Here is a 22,454-nt window from a genome sequence, read left to right on the forward strand (position 1 = left end):
GGGAGTTAAATTGTTGTGTTGGGTGACCCGTTGGCGAAGAAGGCTCAAACTGTACTCATATGTGAGGTCTTGCCTCTCGCTACGATGCGTCACGATAGAGTAGAATACTCAACATGGTCTAACCTCACAAGGACAACATTGACACCCAAGTGTTACAGCCCTTATTGAAAATAAGATTTAAAAACAAATGCCATTGTGGCCGAACGGTTAATATAACATGTCTGCCACGTAGAGGTCCCAGGTTCGATTCCCGGGCCGGGAGAAATATTCGTATGGCCTACATTTATTTCACTCGTGAGATTGGGTGTAATTTGTGGTTGTCTATGTGTGTGTCCATGGCACCCGCGACACAGGGTTTCCCGAGTACGGGGCTATGTTGATTGTGTGCGTTATTATTATTATATTATTATAAATCATAAAATCTGATGAATTATTAAGTTTTGGAACAAAAGTTGTTGTTTAAGACTTTTATGTTAAAAAAGCTTGCAACGTTGTGTCCATAGCGAAAATAAAGAGTAGACCACTAAAGGTTTTAAGATAAGTACCTAAGTTTATTTGTAAAATACGAGTTTTATTTTTATTTATATTATTATTATTAACATTGACAAATTAATCTGTTTAGGAAACGTAGATGGCGGGACTTGAAGATAAGCACGTTGTTAACGCTTACATTTAAATTGAAAAGCGTGCTGTGCTGTGCATTTTTAAACGCCCTCCTCTAGTTCGTTTAAACGCCCACCTCTAGATGCGAATGCCGTTGTGTTTTTAAAAAAACCGATAATTGGCGGAGCATAGACGAGCCGAACGCTCGGCGCACCCTCGTTCGAGGCTCATAACTCAGTCCACATTACACGAATTCGTGCTCGGTTCGTAAGCGTAGACGCACCTTAAGATGTTAGTAACATAGTCCTGCGAGGTTTTTAGTATTTCACAAATAACCATGTATAACGCGAGCGAACGAATAGGCTTTTGAATTATACTATCACTACTTTCAAAATTTCACTTCCACTTCATAACATCGAAATTATCTAGAATGTTGTTTAAAATTAAGCTCGAAAGCGATACTTAAATCATACGTCCTATACTAATACACAAATTTTCTAAGTACATAAATTTGGCTAAGCTTGAAGCTAATAATAAATAATAATCGATTATATATTGCACAAAGTAAACATTACGCTTAAACAAATTGTTCTAAGTGGTTGCAATGATGAATTTCCATTAAACAAGATTTAACTACAAAATTGAACACATATATGCGTAGGTGCATGAGCTGCATTCCGACTACATTGAATAAAAAATTGGCTGCCGTCCACTAACTAAAAGGCGGCTAAGTGACAAATGGTGAAATTTCTGTTTTAAATAGCAAAAGATAGAGCACTTCACTTGTTCACACAGTTGCGAGTCGTAATGCAGCTCATGTACACTTAAGTAAATTGTGGATTGTAACATCAGTGATGCTCACCTTTATTTCGAGTCTTGAAAATGGCAATACAGGCTGAAACCTATTAACATCAATAAAAATTGCATTGTCCGTCAAGTTCAGCCGTTATTACTTGCAATAACGATTTTGGAATAAAAAAAAAGATTTCTATACCGGGTGTAACCGTTAAGTGTGCCCAGGCGATTATTTCGTAAACATAAGATATATCAATAACCTTTGAACTAATATCGAAAGTACGTTACCTAATTACTAATGAGTAAAACGACATTAATAACTTTTTTAAATAAAACTAGAAATATTAAAAATTTAAACGTTTCCGTACATATAATATGACATTCGCAGAGAGGCTACTAAAGTATCGAACAACTGCTTTGAATACAACATTTTGAACTTACTTAAAACTAAACATCATTGTTGTTATTCAATTAAAAGATAGTTTCATTACTTTATATAAAGCAGTTTCATTATCAGTAAACTTCTTATTACCTCTTAAAGTAGGTCAACTAAAGCCTTTGCACTTAACCATTACACCCTGTATAATGTCAAATATTAAATTTGGAAAATAGGGTAAACCAGAATGGTTTAAATTTTAAACATGCAAATGATAAATCGTGAAAATGCACTACAAAATCGGTAAGGAAAAAAATGTTAATATCCAATTCCTCTCCCTAGTTCAAAACTTATCATCGTGCAGAGTACTTTTATGATACGGGGGTAAATCATCATTATCAGTTTGCCCCCTAAAACGGGCACAGTTGCATCCCCAAGGAACTCTCCCTTCCTGGCCGTACATATCAAGTACACAGCACAAAAACCCCGCGTGAAAATGGACTCCAGTATATCGTGTTCGCTAAACGAAACTGTATTGGTTGTCTATAGCGCGATTGTCGTGGTGTGCGCCGCTTGCGACCAACAGCGCTTCGAGTTCTGCCCGGCGCATGCGCACATCGCTGCCGTGGGTGACCATCTAAAAAAAATAGACGAAAAGTTTAGACAATATTATTTTTATTTTAGACAATAAAAAAAACACCTATTAATAAATATGTAAGTAATTATATATTTTAAAGAAAATTTCCTACGCAGAATTTTATAGAATATTTGCAATGTAATGCACATGTAGTTAATAAAACGTTTTGTGGAGGTGCATACCTACAATTAAAAAAATGTAATACAAAAAAAGCAGGTGCAAAGTTGCCCCTTTAGTAACTTCTCGGGGTAATAATGACCGATATGTGCTCAATATAGTAAAGCAAACTATGATTTATACCTATACACCTAATTAATACACAACAACAACAGCAAAATAAAGAAATAGCATAAACAATCACTTACCCACACAACGCAACATAAGACACAACACAATCATGATAAAAAAAACACGGAAACAAAAGAAAATCGCAAAATAATAACACAAAGCCATTCCATGAAAAGAGTTTAATAATAAAATATACAACCAAGAATTAATATTAAAGCTCAGAAAAACGTAAGTTTGTTTTGTACAACTTAAATTGTAACATACGAAAAATAACTAATTTCTGGAGATTAATTGACAATCAAGTTTTCAATAATGAGCATTTTGACGATAAGCGTACCAGTACAATAACCAATATTCGTAGTATGCACTATAAACCTATACTCTAGCCAAATTCGATGTAAAATAAATGTCAACAAACAAACAAGAATATTATGATTTTTAAGGTGACAACTTTAGATTTACTAAAATTTTTCATATTTTTCCCCGAAATTCGATTAGACTATTGTAATACCACGGACCAATAACTCGGATTGCTAATTTCCATATTACAGATCATAATTGTAGAAGGTCAAAATCCCGGCCCACATCTGGATGGCGGTGATTAATACTAATTGTGCGAGAGCGACATGAAGAGCGAGATCTCTATGCGAGAATCGCAGTATCTCTCGCTTTATGTCGGTCTCGCGCAAGTCTGGAAATAGTTTATTTTATCGACGGTTAAAAGGCGAATTGACTCAAGCGACATTTTGGGCGATATTTAATTATATAATTCGGGTGTCATTTCCTACATCATAGTGTCAAGCGACATATTTTTCTGTTTTTATTTCAACTTGGAATATGAGTCTAATAAGCTCATAATTTATGTTCATGTCTGAATAGACAAAAAATAAAAGAAGAAACAGTTGAAGAGCAATAGAAAACTTATTCATATTCCAATAACGCGAGCAGGCCGTGGGAAGAACTAGCCCAACTGTGAGCATTGACAAAAGATGTTATTTACAATTACCAATATTAGTTGCCTAGCACCGTTTTGTTGTTAAACATTCTATGTCGAATTTGGCTGGAGTATTTTTTTTTCATTTTGACTAATTATCTATATACGACACTTATGACTTTAATGATGTTCAAATATGTCTATTAAGCTCAATTAAGGTGGAGAGTGAAATATTAATTTAGTATGAAACATTCATTTTAACCTTTTTTATTAACCCCAGTAAGCAATATGCAATGGCCCTTCAATAATGGCTGTAATAATGCCTACAGCCTACATTATGTATGATGTCTATTTCGTAGATTTTGTACCAACTTGATACCAACTTGACCAACAACAACAGATCTTTAACAAACATAATAATGTATATTATTTGTTCAAACATATTGTTATAATTCTAACTTTACCCCTTTTTTCCTAATTGTCACCCCCTTTCGACTAGTCCTGTACAAAATTCCTAAAACTAATTGTTAATATGAACAGTCCATTAAATACAATTTTAGTGCCAGGAAATTACATTAAAATATTATATTAATAAGATTTAGTGAAATTAGGTTTGGGACTTCGCAGTACCATACTTAGCATACCATACGGCAGCCATCTTGAAATAATCTATGACAGATTAGGTAAGTAAGTATTTTCTAATGATTTCAACCGAACTTTTATTTAGAACTTCATAAAGATTCCTGGCACCAGAACAATGCATATGCAGCCTCTACCCCTAAAAATTTAGGGGTTAGCATTATAAACTACCAAAATAACATATAACGACACTGGTAAAATATCTTCAAAAATAATGAAACCAATTTTTATCCATATCTGATCAGATCACATATTCGAAGCATAATAATTTTGTTACAAAAAAAAACTTTCGTTTTCTCGTAGGATTTACTTTTCTATCTAGTACACGAATATTACACAAATTTGTGTATTTTGTACAAAAAATATTGTGATGCTGTTTTTACGAAAATCTAAAATATACTTACTATACTATATGTTAATTTATATGTCAATATAAATTAACCATAAATCTTACAATATAAATATGATACAATTTATTCCCTATATCAATTATAAATAAATAAAATGCATACTGAGGAATCAATAATTCAAAGCAACTGGGCTTTTTTAATCTATCTTGATTGTGTTCAAACAACAAAAAAAACATTTCATTATGAACGTTTTTAAATTATATTTTTCTAGCTTAGTTCAGATGTTTAGTATCAGAACAATATTTTTTATTACAGCTGTTTGATGAGAACGAAATATTTTGTAAAGAAACATTAACACATACAATGGTGCTCTTTAAAAATGGCGGAAGCAAATCACACAATCTAAATCTGACACAGCTAAACTACTGAGCAAATCAACTTAGAAATTAGAAAGCAAAAATTGAAACAATAACACGCAGGAAATGTCAATTGCTACAACACTACAGATATACTACATAAAGTGTTAAAAATTACTCTTAATAACTGAAATTGAGTACTAAATATACATTCTAGGCATGTAAATAACGTTGTGAATGCTGCCTACTAAATATACAGGTGTCTCACGGTTATGAGATACGGAAGAAAAGTTTTTAACATGACATTTCTTGGTGTTTTTTAAGTTAACATGCTATGTTACTTAAAAGGAATTAATCCTTACAATTAACCTTTTCGATCGGTGTCACAAAAATCCTGTATTATTATGACTTTTTTTTCCATTTGCAAGCTAATTAAAAATCTGAATACAGTTTTACTCGCTTTTAAAAATAATATCTCAATAAAGCAAAATAACCTATTATAATATATAAAGTACTTTGCCTTCGTGTCGCAAAGCCGGACAGTCGGTACGTGTCGCGTTAAGCATAAATTGACGTAAACTACAATTTTGAAAAAAAAAATCGTTATTTACATACTTTGATATAAAAATTAAATGTTCTATGTCGAAATTCAATTATGTTACAATAAAATTGTAAGTTACGTACAATAGTGCTGTAAGAAACAATACGTTAGTCCCGAAATTCAGAAGAATATAAATTACCACTAATGCATAAATTTATCTTTAGATGTTTTTTGTAACACAATTTTTTTTATTTTCTTTTTAATAAACATTCAATTTGATAATTTGAAATTACGGTGGGTTTAAAAAAATTTCATTGTAAAAAATATATATAGATAGATTCGTAAACATCCAAAGAACTATTAAATACATATTTAAATACCATTAAACACATTTTCATTGTCAGGTTTTTTACCGTACGGACGTGTGTTGTTTGTACTCAGACGAACAACATTCGAAATGCATCATATCGTGAATTTAATACTTTAAACTTATCACACCAGTAAAGACTCACTAAGTGCAATTCCGTTCAAATACTGTGAAATATTTGTTTACATTTCCCTAGTGTCTTAGTGTGATGTACTATGCTCCGTGAACGTTCTACCCACTTATTATCTAGCTGTGCGCGCCGTTTCGTGTTTTTTATTTGTCATATTACTCAATAAGTAAAAATGAGTCTGCAACATAGTCCACCGGCTAAATGTGCAGGATTAACCCCTGACCTTTCGACTCTAAGGGACGATGATTTTTCTATTAATACTACGAACAGAAAAAGGAAGACCCCTGACTGTGACGTTACCGTTGTTATCACCGAATTTCGCCGCGAATTAAAGAAAACTTTGTCCAATTACCAGCAAGATTTTAATAAAACATTATCTGGAGTTCGGCAGGATCTTCGATCATCGTTCAAGACACAATTAGACAATCAAAACGATATTCTGATTAAATTACGAGAGGATTTTCGTGACATAAAAAATGAAATTTCTGTAATTAAACAAACCAACTATAATTTACAGCAAGAACAGATACAATTAAAATCATCTATTGCAGAACAGAAACGAGAAAGTGACGCCACAAAATTAAAGCTAATGGACCTGGAAAAGGACCTTGCTAACACTAAGTGTTATTTTTTGTAGTTTCGGAGCAATTATCACTAAGAGATCAACAGGGCAGGATTAACAATTTAGAAATTACGGGAGTACCAGTCACAAAAGGAGAAAATCTGAACAACATTCTCACCAAGCTTGCAATTAAAGCGGGCTTCACCATGACTCCTTTTGATATCGATTATATTCACCGTGTCAGGCGATACATTAACCCGAGTTCCACTGAAAAGGACGTTGGACCCCTTTCATCACAGAACGTACCTAACATAATTGCGAGGTTCTCCCAACGTAAACGGAAAAGTGATATGTTGGCAGCAATACGTGCTCGACGCGGACTGACAACAGCTGATCTCTACATAGACGACCCGGCACGTCCCGTTCTTGTAAAAGACCATCTTGCTCCCCAGAATAAATTATTATATGGACGTTTAGCAAGCTTAGAAAAGAATTGTTACAAATACATCTGGTTAAACGATTGCGAGATATTTGTTCGTAAAAGCGACACTTCAAAAGTAATTTCAATATCTAACGAAGCCGATCTTATTAAAATAAAGTTACTAATAGCATGTTTATTTCGTTGGGTTTTTTATTGTATTTACTATTTGTTTTGTTTTTTGAAATATTTTTACACAACACACCATAATTTTGTTTTTATACATTCCAAAGATATGTCAAGGTTTAATTGTTTTTCTATGTACCCCACCATGGTAAAATGTTAATTCTTATTTCATCTTTTAGTTTAATTCTGTGGGATGCTTAGAATTTTTAAGGATGTTTGTAATTTCATAGAGGTGCCGAAAATGTTGGTGTCGTACTTGTTGTTTACAAATATTCGTACGTGTCAATAGGAATTACTACAGTAGAAACTTTACCCTATTTCAAATGAATAGCGGGACTAAAATGATATCTATTTATTACTAAAACGTTAGGGGCCTGCGCACAAAATCCCATGAATTCCTGAGTAATGTTTTGAATAGCAATAATGACCTTATCTGCACAACAGAGACGTGGTTAAACAACTCCTTTTACAATTCAGAAGTCTTTGACAACCGTTTCGAAGTTTTTAGATGCGACCGTGATTCAAGCATCAGCGGTAAGGGACGGGGTGGTGGGGTGTGTGTGGCAGTGCGACGGGAGTTGTGTTCTGTCGCGCGCCATGCATGGTGTGCACCGCCGGCCGCGGACGAGTGTTGGGTGAGCGTACCGCTGCGTGGCGCCAGCGCTGCTGGTGGCTCTCTCACTAATACGCAGACGTATCTCCATACCGTATGTACCTACATACCGCACGGCCCGCGCTATGAATCGCTTCTCACGTCGTTTTACGATAGGACTTGCGATATTATACATTCTCACCCAGACGATGTATTTCTTATTTCAGGGGACTTTAATGTAACTAATGCCACCGGGTACTATGATGACGACAACCTAAATATGTGTGTGTATACGCGCCAATACTGATTTATTAACATCTTTGACGATTGATTTCCTAAGCCTACCTTTATTGTCCCAATATAACTGCGTATACAATAATAATAGTAGACTCTTGGACCTTGTATTTTGTAGCAAGTTTTGTAAAGTTTAATGTTCTCCTTTTCCTTTAGTACCCGAAGATCCTCGTCATAAATCCTTAGATATTGCCTTACTTCTAAGTCTTCCTATGTTTCTAAAAAACAAACCTGTTAATGTAAAACCTGAAAAATGTTATTTCTGGCAAACTTTGAAGCCATTTCGTTTGGACTTAAGACTGTTGATCGGGATAATGTTTTCTCCTCAATGCCTGACGTAGAACTACGATTGAATTTTTTTATGAAATACTTAATAAACTTTTAGAAAAACATGTGCCTACTCGTATTGCTTATAACAGAGATAAATATCCTCCCTGGTACATCCGTCCACTTATAAAATTATGTAACGAGAAACGTAAGTTTCACAAAAAGTGGAAAAAATACGGTAATAATCGGGATTACAATACATTCTCCAAAATCCGGTCAAGGTTACGTAAAATGGAACAGGAGTGCTACATTTATTATAATACATTATGTGAGGAAAGAATCAAACAAAATTCTAAATATTTTTGGTCCTATGTAAAGTCGAAAAAACAATCTGGTGACATCTCTCAAAATATGGTCTACAATGGTAATGTTCTATCAGAAAGTAGCGCAATTTGCGATGCATTTAACGAATATTTCCAATCTGTATTTATATCGTCATCTTCACAACAAAATTACTTCATTGACTTTAACTATTCTGGTACTACAGTGGCTATCAACTCGATAGAACTAAATTATTATTTTGAAGGAGCTCAAATGTGTCAATATTAACAAAGGAGTCGGATCAGATGGTATTCACGCAATTATAATTTGGAAATGTTCCGCAGATTTATTTAAACCCGTCACAAGTATCTTTAAACAATCTATGAGTACGGGAGTCTTTCCTTCTATCTGGAAGAGGGCTCTCATAACCCCAATATCTAAAAATAATCAAAAAGATCAAATCACCCAGTACCGACCTATTTCTAAACTGTGCATTCTTGGCAAGATTTTTGAAAAGATTGTAACTGCACAATTGTTCCATTCTGCTTAAAACTTTATCTCGGAACACCAGCACGGTTTTATGAGGTCACGTTGTGTCGAATCAAACATGATTCAATTCACTAATCTTTTATTGTGCGCTATGGATAATACTAAATTTACAGGTAGACGTCGCGTACACAGACTTTTCCAAAGCATTTGACAAAATTAATCACGATTTGCTCTTAAAAAAGCTTAACAAGATCGGTGTACATGGCAGTTTGCTTAGATGGGTCGAGTCATACATAGGCAACCGAAGTCAGACGGTTTGTTTAAGAGGTTACTGTTCTAAATTCCTGCCGATTCCTTCGGGTGTCCCGCAGGGTCCCCTTTTAGGTCCGCTACTGTTTTCCTTATATATCAACGATTTAGGAGACTCTTTGCACCACTCAAATCATCTGCTTTACGCAGATGACACCAAATTTTATAGAATAGTAGTCTCTCCTAGCGATTGTGAGTTGCTACAGTCGGACATTGCAACTCTCTCGGGAGTATTGTACCATAAATCAACTTTTCTTAAATATAGACAAATGTAACATCATCGCTTATACCCGCAAGAAATGTCCAACATATTATACTTATGCCCTTGAGCATTCTATTTTGAAACGAGTAAGAACCAATCGAGATTTTGGTATTGTTATGGATGATCAACTATTTTTCAACTCGCACATTGATACAATACTCAGTCGAGCCTTTAGAAGCCTGGGCTTTATTAATCGCATTACCAAACCATTTAAGCAAGTCAAATTTTATATTATTCATTCGTTAGTCCATTCTCGACTTTGGAAGCGTGGTTTGGAATCCATTCTACAAATGTAATATCGATCGAATAGAAAGAGTCCAGTGGAAATTCATCAGGATTCTTAATTTTCGTTCGAATTGAACCATACGAATACCCTCTTAAGCGTAATAAATTACTTACTTTACAAAATCGCCGTAAGAAATCTGACATAGTTTTTCTCTTCAAAATACTTAACAATAGGGTTGATTCACCGACTCTGTTATCGCAGGTTAATTTTATAAATAAAGCTCGTTTACCAGCACGCCCCCAACGTAAAATAAAAATTTTCGTACCATCACGACTCCGTAAGAACTATACGAGAAACAGTTATTTTCATCGTTCGTTATCTTTATATAATAATACATTTTATGACACGGATATGTTTGGTATCTCATTGAACAGATTTAAGGTAAGCATCCACAACAAATTATTTACTGTTTATGAAACCTGAAGCCGGTTTATATCCCGGTTAATTAGTTTAGTTTTAATTTCCTCTAGTTCTAAGTAGTAATTTGTCTAAGCACCCATATGGTTAACCATTTTTGTTCAAAAACGCGTTTATTTTGTATTCTACTTATATATTTAAGCTCTTTTAGTAATGTTATTAATATTTACGTGTTATATTCGGTACTCGTCGTCTATAGTATAGTTCAAATTTCTGTATTAATTTATATTGTAATGACTGTTTGTACCAAAATAAATAAATAAAAAAAAATAAAAATATATTTTTAGCGTATATATTTTTATACGCATAGAACACTCCAACAATGAAATTAACTACTAATTTGATCTTCTGATGAATATTCGTATAAACAGAACCGGATAACAATTCCATAACATGTTATACCCAAAAAATTAAATTAGCGACTGTAGATAGTTGAACTTTGAATTGTTTATTTACACATTAGCCTTTGACACGTTAAATGTCAAAGTTGAAAGTAATGGAGATTCTAACACATTGCGTAGCATCACGAATGGTCGTAGTTTATAATATTGTCCGAAAAAAGTTATTTACAGATCTCGATTGACAATGCATGTAGAAATAATTCATTTTCTTCAAGGCGTAGGTTACGTTAATTTGTATTGTACGGGTGATTTATTAACGAGCTTCAACACAGGCTTGGCAGTACTATATACAAGTTCCATATAAGTGATTTTCGTGTCGCACACATCGTTGCAACGATTATTGTATACATAAGCTACTTAGTGGATGCTTGCTGAATGTATTTTACAAAAATGTACTTGATTATTCTAGGACATTGCCGCGGTTTGAAATGGACAATTCGCCATATAAACGTCCAGAAGTTTTTCTACAAATGTTTTTTATCTAATTTGACCACCAAATTAATAGAAGATAGAGCTTCACTTCACTTTTTATTTTTATGGCTCCATCATTACATACAATGATGATTTTGATATTTTTGGAAAGAAAACCACCAAGTTCTAATAAGACATTAACCGGTGTTTATGGATTGGTCCACGGAAGTGTTCAGATGAGAATCTAAAACAAAAGACAGCACAAACATGTAAGATAGCGCTTCGTTACATTCCATCCAGAATCCATATTGACATTTTCCTGTATACACTTGACATTGTTAGTTTAATTCAATTATTTATTTAGTATAATTAATTATGTTGATTTGTATATGTACACTATTCAGTACTTATTATGACTTACTATTATATAATTATTTTGTAAACTGACGCTCACTTTTCGAAGAGTAGTATAAAATTACATGTAATTGTATTTGTATGAAATTTGTAATATTGAGGGAAATAAGCTTTACTAAACAATCAGAATAGACTTAACAGATTTAATTTAGTGAGAAAACAAAACTATCGATTATGTTTTGAATACAATATATAGGGTTCGTTTTGAAATACTAACAACCTTGCAGGACTATATTACTATCATCTTATACAACAACTTTTCTTCCATAGCTTTTGATAAAACATAATAAATTTACCAAAAAGAAACTATTAAGTTTTTTGTCCTATTTAGATCTGTAGATAAAGTTCAAACGTGCAAACGTCCTCTCCGACGACTCGCAACCCTGCCTGTGTTTTGCACAGAGTTGTCACTTTTAGAATGATTTATTTAGACATTTTTTATTTTTGTACAAAAGTAAAATCGAATGAATTATTACGTCATGGAACAAAAGTTGTTGTTTATGATGTAAAGATCTGACAAATAACCCAGTATAAAAACGGAAGTCTATTAATAGACATTTCAAAATTTCAATCTAGCTTCTTTATTGATATCGAGATATTTTTGTACAAAATAGATTTTCTATAGACCATGAGGTAAGAAGATTATTTCAAAATGTTTAAATTTTGAAAATGTCGAGGCGTTCGAGAACTGGTTTCCAGATGTTTCGAAAGTTTTAATGTGACTTTTTCGGAATTTACCGGTCAATCTTTGAGTTAAAAACGCGTGCGCTCCTCAACTTGGCATTGGCGGGATCGTAACATTATAATCATTTTTAGTTGACATCGTTTATTTCGATGGATTCTTCAGTTAGAAGAAGATGAATGGCTACATGCTTTGTTCTTCTTTCGCATACGAGGATAGACATTATGAATAGAGACTTGAGTGGTGTAACCCCCATATTTTTTACAACAACATTTTAAATTATACTTAAAGTACATAATTATATTTGGATGCTATTTTCATGTAAAAATTTAATAATTAAATGCATTTTAATATCATTTAAAGTAATTAAAAATTAGAAAAAATCTAAATGTCGGTTATTGTTTGATGGTGCCGACATGGAGAGGGAGAGAAGGGCCCTGTCTGTTAAATGCAATATGCTCGCCCGCAAGTTTGCTCGTTGCACCAAAGATGTAAAGATCATGAGACCAGACAATTTGCTTTAAATAATGATATGAGCAGCCTGTGGGTCAAGTATACGCAGAGAACCCTGAATACATAAAGGGTGCAATATAACAATGCTTTCAGGATGCTACAACATGTAGTGCATGTAGGGCATGTTCATGGAGGCGCACATTGTTGGCTTTTATGCCATTATTCGAAAGAGGGCCGCCTCACTCATGATGCGTATGCGCTGCAGCGGTAATAGCATCCTAGCCGTTGTTGCCAACAGGTTGGACTGCCCCTACCAACATTGGGTGCAACTATACATGTGTAGAGTAGTGGACGACGACGTGGCATTTCTCTAGAATTACGTAATTTTGTATTGTACTAAACATAGCACGTAAAATTGACTGTATTCCTAACATTACTATGGATTATGGCAATTCTATACCACTTTTACGATCATAGCCTCAATTCGACCCCTCCTACGTAAAGTACAGTATGTCGAAATTGCCAAGTTTACAGGGGAGCGTTTTAAAGTTTTGAATTCACTGAAATGAGCAAACACGTGACTTTAGTATTTCTCAGTTTTATTCGGAAAAGCTCGTTAAATTCGTCGTTTTTAAAACTCGGTCTCGAATAAAACTGAGAAATGCTAAATTCACGTGTTATGCTCACTCATTAATTGAAATACTTTACGTAGGAGGGATCGAATTATCTTCTCGCTCACACAGTGTTCGTCATAGGCTACAATTTTTATATGGCAATTGGCAGTCCTTTTGTTCTATAGATAGCTCTATAATTTTATGAAAAGTACACACAGCAAGCAGCCTAGTACTTTATTGAACAAGTTCCATTACCACAAGTTTGCCAGTGTTGAGGTGGCCAGCGACCTAATAATATATTTTTATGGCGAATTTTGCTTTATTTTGTAACAACTAGAGGGCTGACTGAATTGCATGTAAGTTTGTAATCGACTGAATTTACTCACTGCTCGAATGCTCGCGATGAGTACACTGCAGCCGTGTACTTGGCTGACAATGGAATAATCAATGGCAGACTCACTGTGTTGCCATTGTAACATTAACACGGTGGAGTTATATTAAAACTGTATTGTTGATATAGGTAAACGCAAACTAAACTTAAGTTTAACTTTTCACACAAACCACACTCACTGTTGTGTGAAAAAAGTGAGTTACAATGGTAACGCCACAACAAATCGCGATGAAGGTAGTAGTCGTCGACAGCGCAAGAAAAAGCTGAAAAGCTTAACGCTGTCATCTGCCGCCGTCCAGTCAACCCGAGACCATGGAGCGTGCAACAGTTCCGAAATATTGGGAAAATAAAAAGAAGTCATACCGTGGTAAGAAACCTGAAATTAGTGATAATCACTAAGTTTGCTTATTTGGTAATGAACTTATTGTAATACATTTTGAGGAACAAGGACAACGATACAAAATTGCGTATGCAGCTATCTTTGTCGTTTGACCAATCGCCGCGAAAACCATGAAACAAATAATGTCTTTTCATCTCGTTTGTCGCGCTCAATTTTTACGTTGATAAAATTACTGTGCAAATGTTTTAAATCAGCTGTGACCTAGCAGCCATGTTTGGCATTGTGTTAATTTTTTGCAGTCATTGGTCGCCGGCATTCACGATGAAATAAAAATGTGACGTCACGTTCACTCTTGTGATAAAATTTTAAAATTTATCACTCATCACTTATCATTTATCACCGGTTTATCACTCGAATTTGACAGCCAGATGTGGATATAATAGCTTTGTCGAGGCGGCATTCTACGGGGGCTGGTTTTTTTTTTCAAATGCGGTAGCACCTCTTCCCAGCGTGCTGTCTTTTGTTTTAGATTCTTACGTGAGAATTTCTCGTCAACACCGATTAAAGTCACAATAGAACTGTTTTCTTTTTATACATTTCTTTCGACCGCGAAATTGGCAAAAGCATCATTTCATGTTATGATGGAGCAAAAAAAGTGACGTTTAGTTTGTGTTTGCCAGAATGAAAAAGTTGAATTTGCATTGCCAGCCAAGTACAATGGTGGAACAGACAACAAGTTAAGCTAGACCCTCACTTGGCGGTCGGGCGCGGGCGCGGGCTGCGCCACGACGTACTGCGTGAGCGTGACGTCGGCCGTGCCGCCCGACTCCAGCGGGATGGGGTGCGCGCGGAAGTGCTCCAGCATGTCGTGCACGTTGGGGAACCACAGGTGCTGCACGCGGCACTGCCCGCCGGAGCTCACGGTCATGCGCAGGTGCTTGGCGCGGCCCTGCGGCGGACATGACGCGGGTCAGTGGCGTACGCTTGTTTCTCCTTTCGGTGTGTCAAGCCGTCGAGTGTATAACCAGAAATAAAGACGAAAGAAGGCCCGTCCATCCCTGGCAACTCGTCAGGCGAAGGGGTCTCTATCACTCATACAAAACAAACGGAATCACATTTCATCGCTGAAATTCTGTTTGTTTTGTAATTAGATGTTTTGCTGTTTTTCCCACACCGTCGAATGGAACAGCCTCCATCGTTAGACATATTATCTTTATTACAATAATTACAGAATATTTTTGGAATATACGGAGACGTACGCACAGGTCAATTTTGGCGCTGTACTATTTCAGCTTTTGAGAGTTGATATTTAAAAGTGATATAAGGCCCATTTGGCTGTTGAGTTACCAGGGATGGATGGCCCTTATGTCGTCTCTATTTGTGGTTATATACTCGATGACCGGAGCAGACAAACATGTCTGTCTCTGCAGCTGTTACAAGCCCCGGCGAGTCCGTACCCAGATCCAGAACCAGATTCCGGGGCCGCCAGACGCCCGTGAAGGCGTATCACTGGCGGAGGGCTTGGCCCGGACGCCCGCCGCACCCTGATCTTACCGGGGAGCCCGTAATTTCCATATTTGTTGATGCAGCACTTAGAGATATAATACACACCTGGAAATTAAAGGTGAGCACATACTCCCCGCGTCGCGTCTCGCTCTGCCGGACGAGGTAGCAGCCGTGGGCGGCCGGCCCGCCGGCCAGCACGGCCCCCGCGGCCGCCGATCGCGCCAGCGTGCCGTGGAACCACGGCCACTCGGACAGCGACAGGCGCGGTGATGACTCGCATTCCTCCGCTATCGACCCTGCAAAGACAACCCAGCTGGTGTGATCTTATGAAGTCACAACTTACTACGACGCTTGAAACAGAAGCATGCTTTTTATGGAACCCTAACAATCCCTCTAGATCATTCTTCTTGCTCATTCTTCTCAGGGAAATTAGTAAGACAGGTACCATGACTTACAAATGAGCGGTTGAGTTTAATCAGTATGACGATTTCAAGTTTACTTTAACAGAGATAGCTATCCTAGTTTTCAAGAATGTTTATATCCTTTGTAGGTATTCTTTTTTGTAAGGTGTCAAGTGACGGGACGAACAAGTCGTGCGCCTGGTGGTAAGCGACACGCCTGTCCATTGCAGTTGCAGTACCGCTCGGAGCTTTTAAATTGCAAATATCTGAGGGGCACTGCAACTGCGCCCGTCACCTTGAGACATAAGTTCACAATATAGATTTTAAGACTTTTGTGGTTATTCACTAAATGATTATCACTAGTATCAGGTTTCTTACCACGGTATGACTTCTTTTTATTTTCCCGATATTTCGGAACGGTTGCACGCTCCATGGTCACGGGTTGACTGGACGGCGGCAGATGACAGCTTTATGAGCAGACATATCTGTCTACCCTCTTCCGCTGTCGACGACTTGTTCGACGAAAATCGCGCTGTCATCTGCCGACGTCCAGTCAACCCGTGACCATGGAGCGTGCAACCGTTCCGAAATATCGGGAAAATAAAAAGAAGTCATACCGTGGTAAGAAACCTGATACTAGTGATAATCAATAAGTTCACAAGTCCCATGTGCCTGTATTTTTCACCAGCATCCAAAACCGAAACGCAGTAATGCTTACATAACGCTTGACGGCAAATATACTAATAGTGGAAGTACTTCCCTGGAAGAACTCTTTTAACAAGACGCTCTACTGCTACTACTGAAGAATCCCTAAAAAAAATTCTCAAAGAAAACTTGCTTAAAACAATAGGACTGTATGTGATCAAAGCAGTTCAGGAGCATATCCGAATCTTGTAAACACTTGCTTGACCTAATAGATTGTCGAAAGCCGTCGAAAACATCTGAAGAACCCACTCATACTGGAGCAACGTGATGATCTAAACTATGACATATTTGCCTTAATGACAATCCCTAAAGGCAAGACTGATTAGGCTTTTTTTTAATTCTAATATAAGTGTGCATTTGACCTACATCTCACCTGACGGAAAGTGACGATGAGGTCGACGATGGAGCATACACACCTAGATAATGCCTATTCACTCTCGCCTTGAAAAGGTCCAAGTTATAACGTTCAGGGAACAAGTCTGCAGGCGGAGAATTCCACTCCACAGGCGTTCGCCAAATGAGTGTGGAAGCGTAACGCTTCGTGCGAATCTTTGGAATATCCACAATATAGGGGTGGAAGCCAAGCCTACGCCTAGTCCCCCGTTGATGGAAAGGGGAAGGCTGAATTAAATCGTGTAATTCCATTGTACACTCTCCGTGATATATCTTGTAAAATACCGATAAGCAGGCAACTTTACGGCGGTGTTCAAGGCTCTGCAGCTTCGCCTCTACTAATTCCGAGTCACCTATAAGGCTCTTGTCACGCTTGTCAATTGAATCCAAGGTGGCCAGTTGATATGTAGCAGAGCCATCCCAAAGGTGGCAACAATACTCCATACGCGACCGGACTTGTGCTTGATACAGCTGAAGCAACTGTCCCGGTGTGAAGTAACGCCTCACTCTGGAAAGGATGCCAAGCTTGCTGGCTGCATTTTTGGCCATGGATTCAATGTATCTGCCGAAGTTCCGATTGGACGACAGGTCCATTCCAAGTAGCTGGAGACGGTCGGCTATTGGTATGGATATATCACGAAAAGTCGGAGTCAGCTCAAAGGGACTCCGTTTAGTGGAGAATAGACACGCCTGCGTTTTGGTAGCGTTAAATTTTACAAGATTGGCATCGCCCCAATCGGGGGCTGCCTTGAGCGTCAAATCTAAACGGCTGACCATGGACTCTCGACAAGACTGGATTTCCTCTCCTCTGACCTTTGCATTGGTCAAGTACCTATCTACAACTGTGCTGTCATCAGCATACGCAAAGGTACCTGGAATTAACAGTACGGAACCCTGAGGAACTCTATCGCCATATGTTCGGAAGAGTAGCCTTCTAAGACCACTCGAATGGAACATTCACTCAAGAAATCCGAGATCCAATTGCCAAGCTCAGTGGGAAGCCCATAACATGGAAGCTTGCTTAAAAGGCTTGCATGCCAGACCCTGTCAAAAGCTTTAGAAATGTCCAAAGACACTGCAAGTGCTTTGTCTTGCTTTTCTATAGCCTCACTCCATATGTGACAGGCATACACAAGAAGATCCTCAGTAGATCTCCCTCATCGGAATCCATACTGGCGATCACTGAGGAGGTCATTGTCTTCAAGTTATGACAGGAGATGGTTGTTGAGTACACGTTCCATAGTCTTGCAGAGTATGAACGTGACTGAAATAGGTCTATAGTTGACAGGGTCAGCTCTGCTTCCCTTTTTGGGCACAGATTGCACGTTTGCAAACTTCCACGACCTGGGAACTACACCAGTCTCAAATGAGAGGCGATACAGGTTAACTTTCGGAGCGAGCTTGTTCGCTTAATTTAAAAAAAAACCTATAATTATTAGAATTAGTAATTTGTAGCCACGTTTATTGCTGTCTGAAACTTATGAGTTCAAACAACAGGTGTAATAGAAATATACCGAGCAGGAGGCGTTACTGCTATGTTGTCATTACCGAGTTCTCCTTCTTCTGGTGTGTCCGTAGTCAAATCTGCATTACTCGTACTGGCCGGTAAGTCCCTTCTCGGCGGCAGGTCCGGTGGGGCCGGTTCGGGTTGGCCAGCCATCGTTTCAGGTGGTGGCTGTGATGTCGGCGCCGAGCGCATACAGTACTTGATCGTCGCAAGCCACGACTTCATATCGTCCACATCTGTTGCTTCTATTACATATTCCATATTATTGTCTGCCTGTAAGAAGTAAATATACAAAATTGTATATGCTTATTTGAGATTTGCAAAGTTTTTACTTGAGTCTTTCTTGCCAGAGAAGGTACAATAAACACTACGAAGCCTCTGAGTTCAGGTGCAAATGCAGGTGGCATTTTGTGAATGTAGTGTGATTCTTCAAAATTATTTATTTTTTAACTTATTTGGGGCAACAAACAATACACACAATTAAAACTTTAACTAATTTTTTTACAGTAAATGATTGTGTCACCAACACTGTTAACTACTAATTACTACACTACGAATTTCAATAATTAAATAATTAAGGAAAAGAAATAATAATTTAAAAAATAGTTTTATGTACAATTCAAACCAATCATATGTTGGATTCCAAAAAACAAAGAATGGCTACATTTACAAATTCCATCGAGTATATAACCAGAAATAGAGACTAAATAAGGGCCATATATTCCTGGAAACACATTACAGCTCTTATAAATATCAACTCTCGTTTGCACTGAAATATAGACAGGCCAACTACTGACCTGTGTGTACGTTTCCATATATTCCAAAAAATATTCTGTATTTATTGTAATAAAGATAGCATCTCTAACAATGCCGCTCTGACATCTAATTACAAAACAAACAGAATCACATTTCATCAGTAATTAAATATGTAATTTTGCAATTTTCGTCCATTATAGCAAAGCTCAAGTTAATTGGTCGATTTGAAGTGAAACAGTTGACGACACCCGTCAATTGTTTCGAACTCGGGCTAGCCAATCGGAGTGCAGTTGTCACAGTAATATAATAATAATAATAATAATAATAATTCATTTATTTGTGAAAACACAGAGAGTTAGGTTAAGTAATTTTCTAGAGAATTAAATGACATTTCGCCTCTATTTTTGGTTATATACTCGATGACAAACCAAATTATGAAATTGCCAAAAAATTCAATGGTCATAAAAAAAATAATAAACCTAATTTTCCGTTATTGGCAAAAATGTGCTGATCCCTGGACACTTTTGATGTGTGTACTTGTAGTAAATAATTAATAGGTAAATTTTATTCATTAATTTATTGTAAATACATTTACACTATATACAGTTAAGAACTAATGCACCAAGAAAACGAAGCCAATAATACATTTGATTCCCTAGCATCTATAATTTCACAGAATGTCAAGCTACAATATTGATACAAAGACCTTCTAGAGATATACAGGTTCATTTGTAAAATACTAACAACCTCTCTAGACCATATTATTATTATTTCCTTAATGGCAGCCACTAGGCTTGGGCCAGTGTCAGTTTCGAACAATGCAGTCAGTTAATGTTGATCAACAGTTTCGAAGAACACAGTCAGTTAATGCTGGTCAAAAACGTCAACATATAGGGAGATGCCAGATGGGCGTTGCATCGTCGCAACTGCGTTATACTACATATAAATCAGAACGACATGCCACACGGTGTGTTGGAGCAGTGCGCGTCGATGGAATAGCTCGTGTGGCATGTCGTTCTGATTTATATGTAGTATAACGCAGTTGCGACGACGCAACGCTGACGCAACGCCCATGTGGCATCTCCCTAAGGCAGCTGCAAGGCTGCACGAAAAGTAACAAGTTTACCAAAAATAGTTTTTTAAGTTTTTAGGTCTATATTTGGTAGTAAGACACGAGTAGTAAGTTCCAATGTGCAAGAGTAAGCATCCTTTCTGACAATTTCTTTTGTTACCGCACAGATTTGGGAATGTATGGAGTGATCTATTTAAATACTTTTATTTTTGTATGAAAGTGAAATTTGATGAATGATTGAGTCATGGAACTAAATTAATGTTCATGATGTTAGTAATATACTTCATCCTGTAGGGTTGTTGGTATCTTACAAATAACCCCATATACAATACCATGCCCAAAATAAAGACATTAGTACAATAACTGCAAAATGACTGGATTTGTTACAACATTGTGATTTACAGCTGACTGATTCCAGACTGTGCAGCTACTCTCTAATTTACTTCAAGCGAAGGCATTATATAGATTACAAATTACAATACTTTTCCTCATTCATAATTTAATCATGACTCACCTTCAATACAAATGTATTTTCATGATCAGGCATCTCTAAAGCTGTAGTCTCCCTTGCTTCAGTGATAAGGAAGCAAAAAACACCACTTCTTGGCTTCTGAGCTTTGGGTGGGGAGTAGAATTCTAACATATAACCCCCCACTGTCTTCACAAGTGCTAATCTACATCTCTCCCACTTCTGGGGACCTCCAGGCTGCTCCAAGCTTTCTGGAGTCAAATAATTCACCAAGCCCTCTTTCCTACACTCTACAACTATCTTAGCTAACTTAGTCTTATTCTGTTTGTTTAAATTCGACGACAGTTCAACTTCGTCGGAATGCTGTTTGTGGAACAGGCCCTTGCCGCGCCTTAGCCCTTTAAATGATAGTCTCCGGAAGAATGGTTTGTGTTGAGTCTTTGGAGAGTCCGTGTCTTCAGAGTAGTCGCTCTCATCGTGAGCATGAGTTCCGTTTGGAACCTTATGTTGAGCTTTTAGCTTCACGATTTCGAATTCAAACTGGTCCGAAAAGCAGTCTACGAATCTTTTGAGTACGTCTTTATGTGAAGGTGGCGCGGGCCGGGAGGGATCGTTGCTGGTCTGTACATAGTGCAGGCACGCCTTGGCGAAGTCTTGGGCGGCAGCTTTGGCCTGACGCTCGCAAAACTCGACCCATCCGTCCGGCTCGCCGTCGGATGGGCCCGCGCCAGCCATGGCGAGCAGCTTCTTTAACAGCTCCACTTGGAATGAGATACTTTCACTAGCCACATTAAAACATACCGCTAAAAACCTATTAATTCAGAAAACTACACACTCTTAAAGTTGAGTTCATGAAGATTCTCGTTATCAAAATATATATTTATGATGCTCCACAATCACAAGGTTTTCTTGCGAAAACAAGTTTTGTTGCCATATGGAAAAAAAAATAGTTTATTTTTATTTTATTAGTTACAGTGTCATCTGACGGCCAGTAGAAGAATAATTTAAAGATCGCCATCTAGTATTTAATAGAAAAATTAAAAAGTAAGCAAGCATCGTAATAGTTAGTATTTACTGTCACTAGATGGCATCGATATTAACTTGTACCATCTTCACGAGATGGCGCTAAAATAAATATTAGTTCTTAATTATATTGGAAGATGTCATGTTAATTTTTTTTTATAGACTACAACAAAGTCAATGTCAAATTATCTTTATAGGTAACCAAATTACTGGTATTGGTGGTATTTATTATTAGGGTAGTCATAAATTTGACTTTCTTATTATTTTTTCTTATTAATAATTTTGGTTTGGATACAAGTCCTTTGAGACATGTCTTCGTTTAATTATGTTTCTGTAAATATGGCCGCCCCGAAGAGGATAGGCAATTTGAGGCGGCGTGCTTGGATTGACTCGGGATTCCTTAGAACGCGCGAACGGGCCGATACGGGTATTTTAGTTGGAGATTCGTATAATTTCGCGTTTTAATCTTCGATTAAGGCACAATAGCACTATCCTAT

At 37.0% G+C, this 22,454-nt stretch overlaps 1 protein-coding gene across 1 annotated transcript; it reads right to left on the minus strand.

Moving 5' to 3' along the window:
- Window positions 1-1,858: 1,858 nt before the first annotated feature.
- Window positions 1,859-21,686, minus strand: LOC113240129 (SH2B adapter protein 2). Its single transcript, XM_026477354.1, has 5 exons — window positions 20,980-21,686; window positions 18,679-18,910; window positions 15,737-15,927; window positions 14,880-15,074; window positions 1,859-2,411 (listed from the first exon to the last, which is right to left on the minus strand). The coding sequence occupies exons 1-5, from the start codon at window positions 21,667-21,669 to the stop codon at window positions 2,295-2,297; spliced, it is 1,425 nt and encodes a 474-aa protein (XP_026333139.1). The 5' UTR covers window positions 21,670-21,686; the 3' UTR covers window positions 1,859-2,294.
- Window positions 21,687-22,454: the final 768 nt, after the last annotated feature.

The sequence above is a fragment of the Hyposmocoma kahamanoa genome, unplaced genomic scaffold (genome assembly GCF_003589595.1).
Source record: "Hyposmocoma kahamanoa isolate Upper Pololo Valley unplaced genomic scaffold, ASM358959v1 120, whole genome shotgun sequence".
In the NCBI taxonomy this organism is placed as follows: domain Eukaryota; kingdom Metazoa; phylum Arthropoda; class Insecta; order Lepidoptera; family Cosmopterigidae; genus Hyposmocoma; species Hyposmocoma kahamanoa.

Excerpts from the sequence above, each read along its gene's own strand:
- LOC113240129 (XM_026477354.1), bottom strand. The coding sequence starts at position 21,669 with ATGGCTGGCGCGGGCCCATCCGACGGCGAGCCGGACGGATGGGTCGAG. Across the intron at positions 15,928-18,678 it reads ACCAGAAGAAGGAGAACTCG|GGTCGATAGCGGAGGAATGC; the intron begins GTAATGACAACA and ends TTGTCTTTGCAG. Across the intron at positions 15,075-15,736 it reads TGCTCACCTTTAATTTCCAG|GGCCGCGCCAAGCACCTGCG; the intron begins GTGTGTATTATA and ends TGTCCGCCGCAG.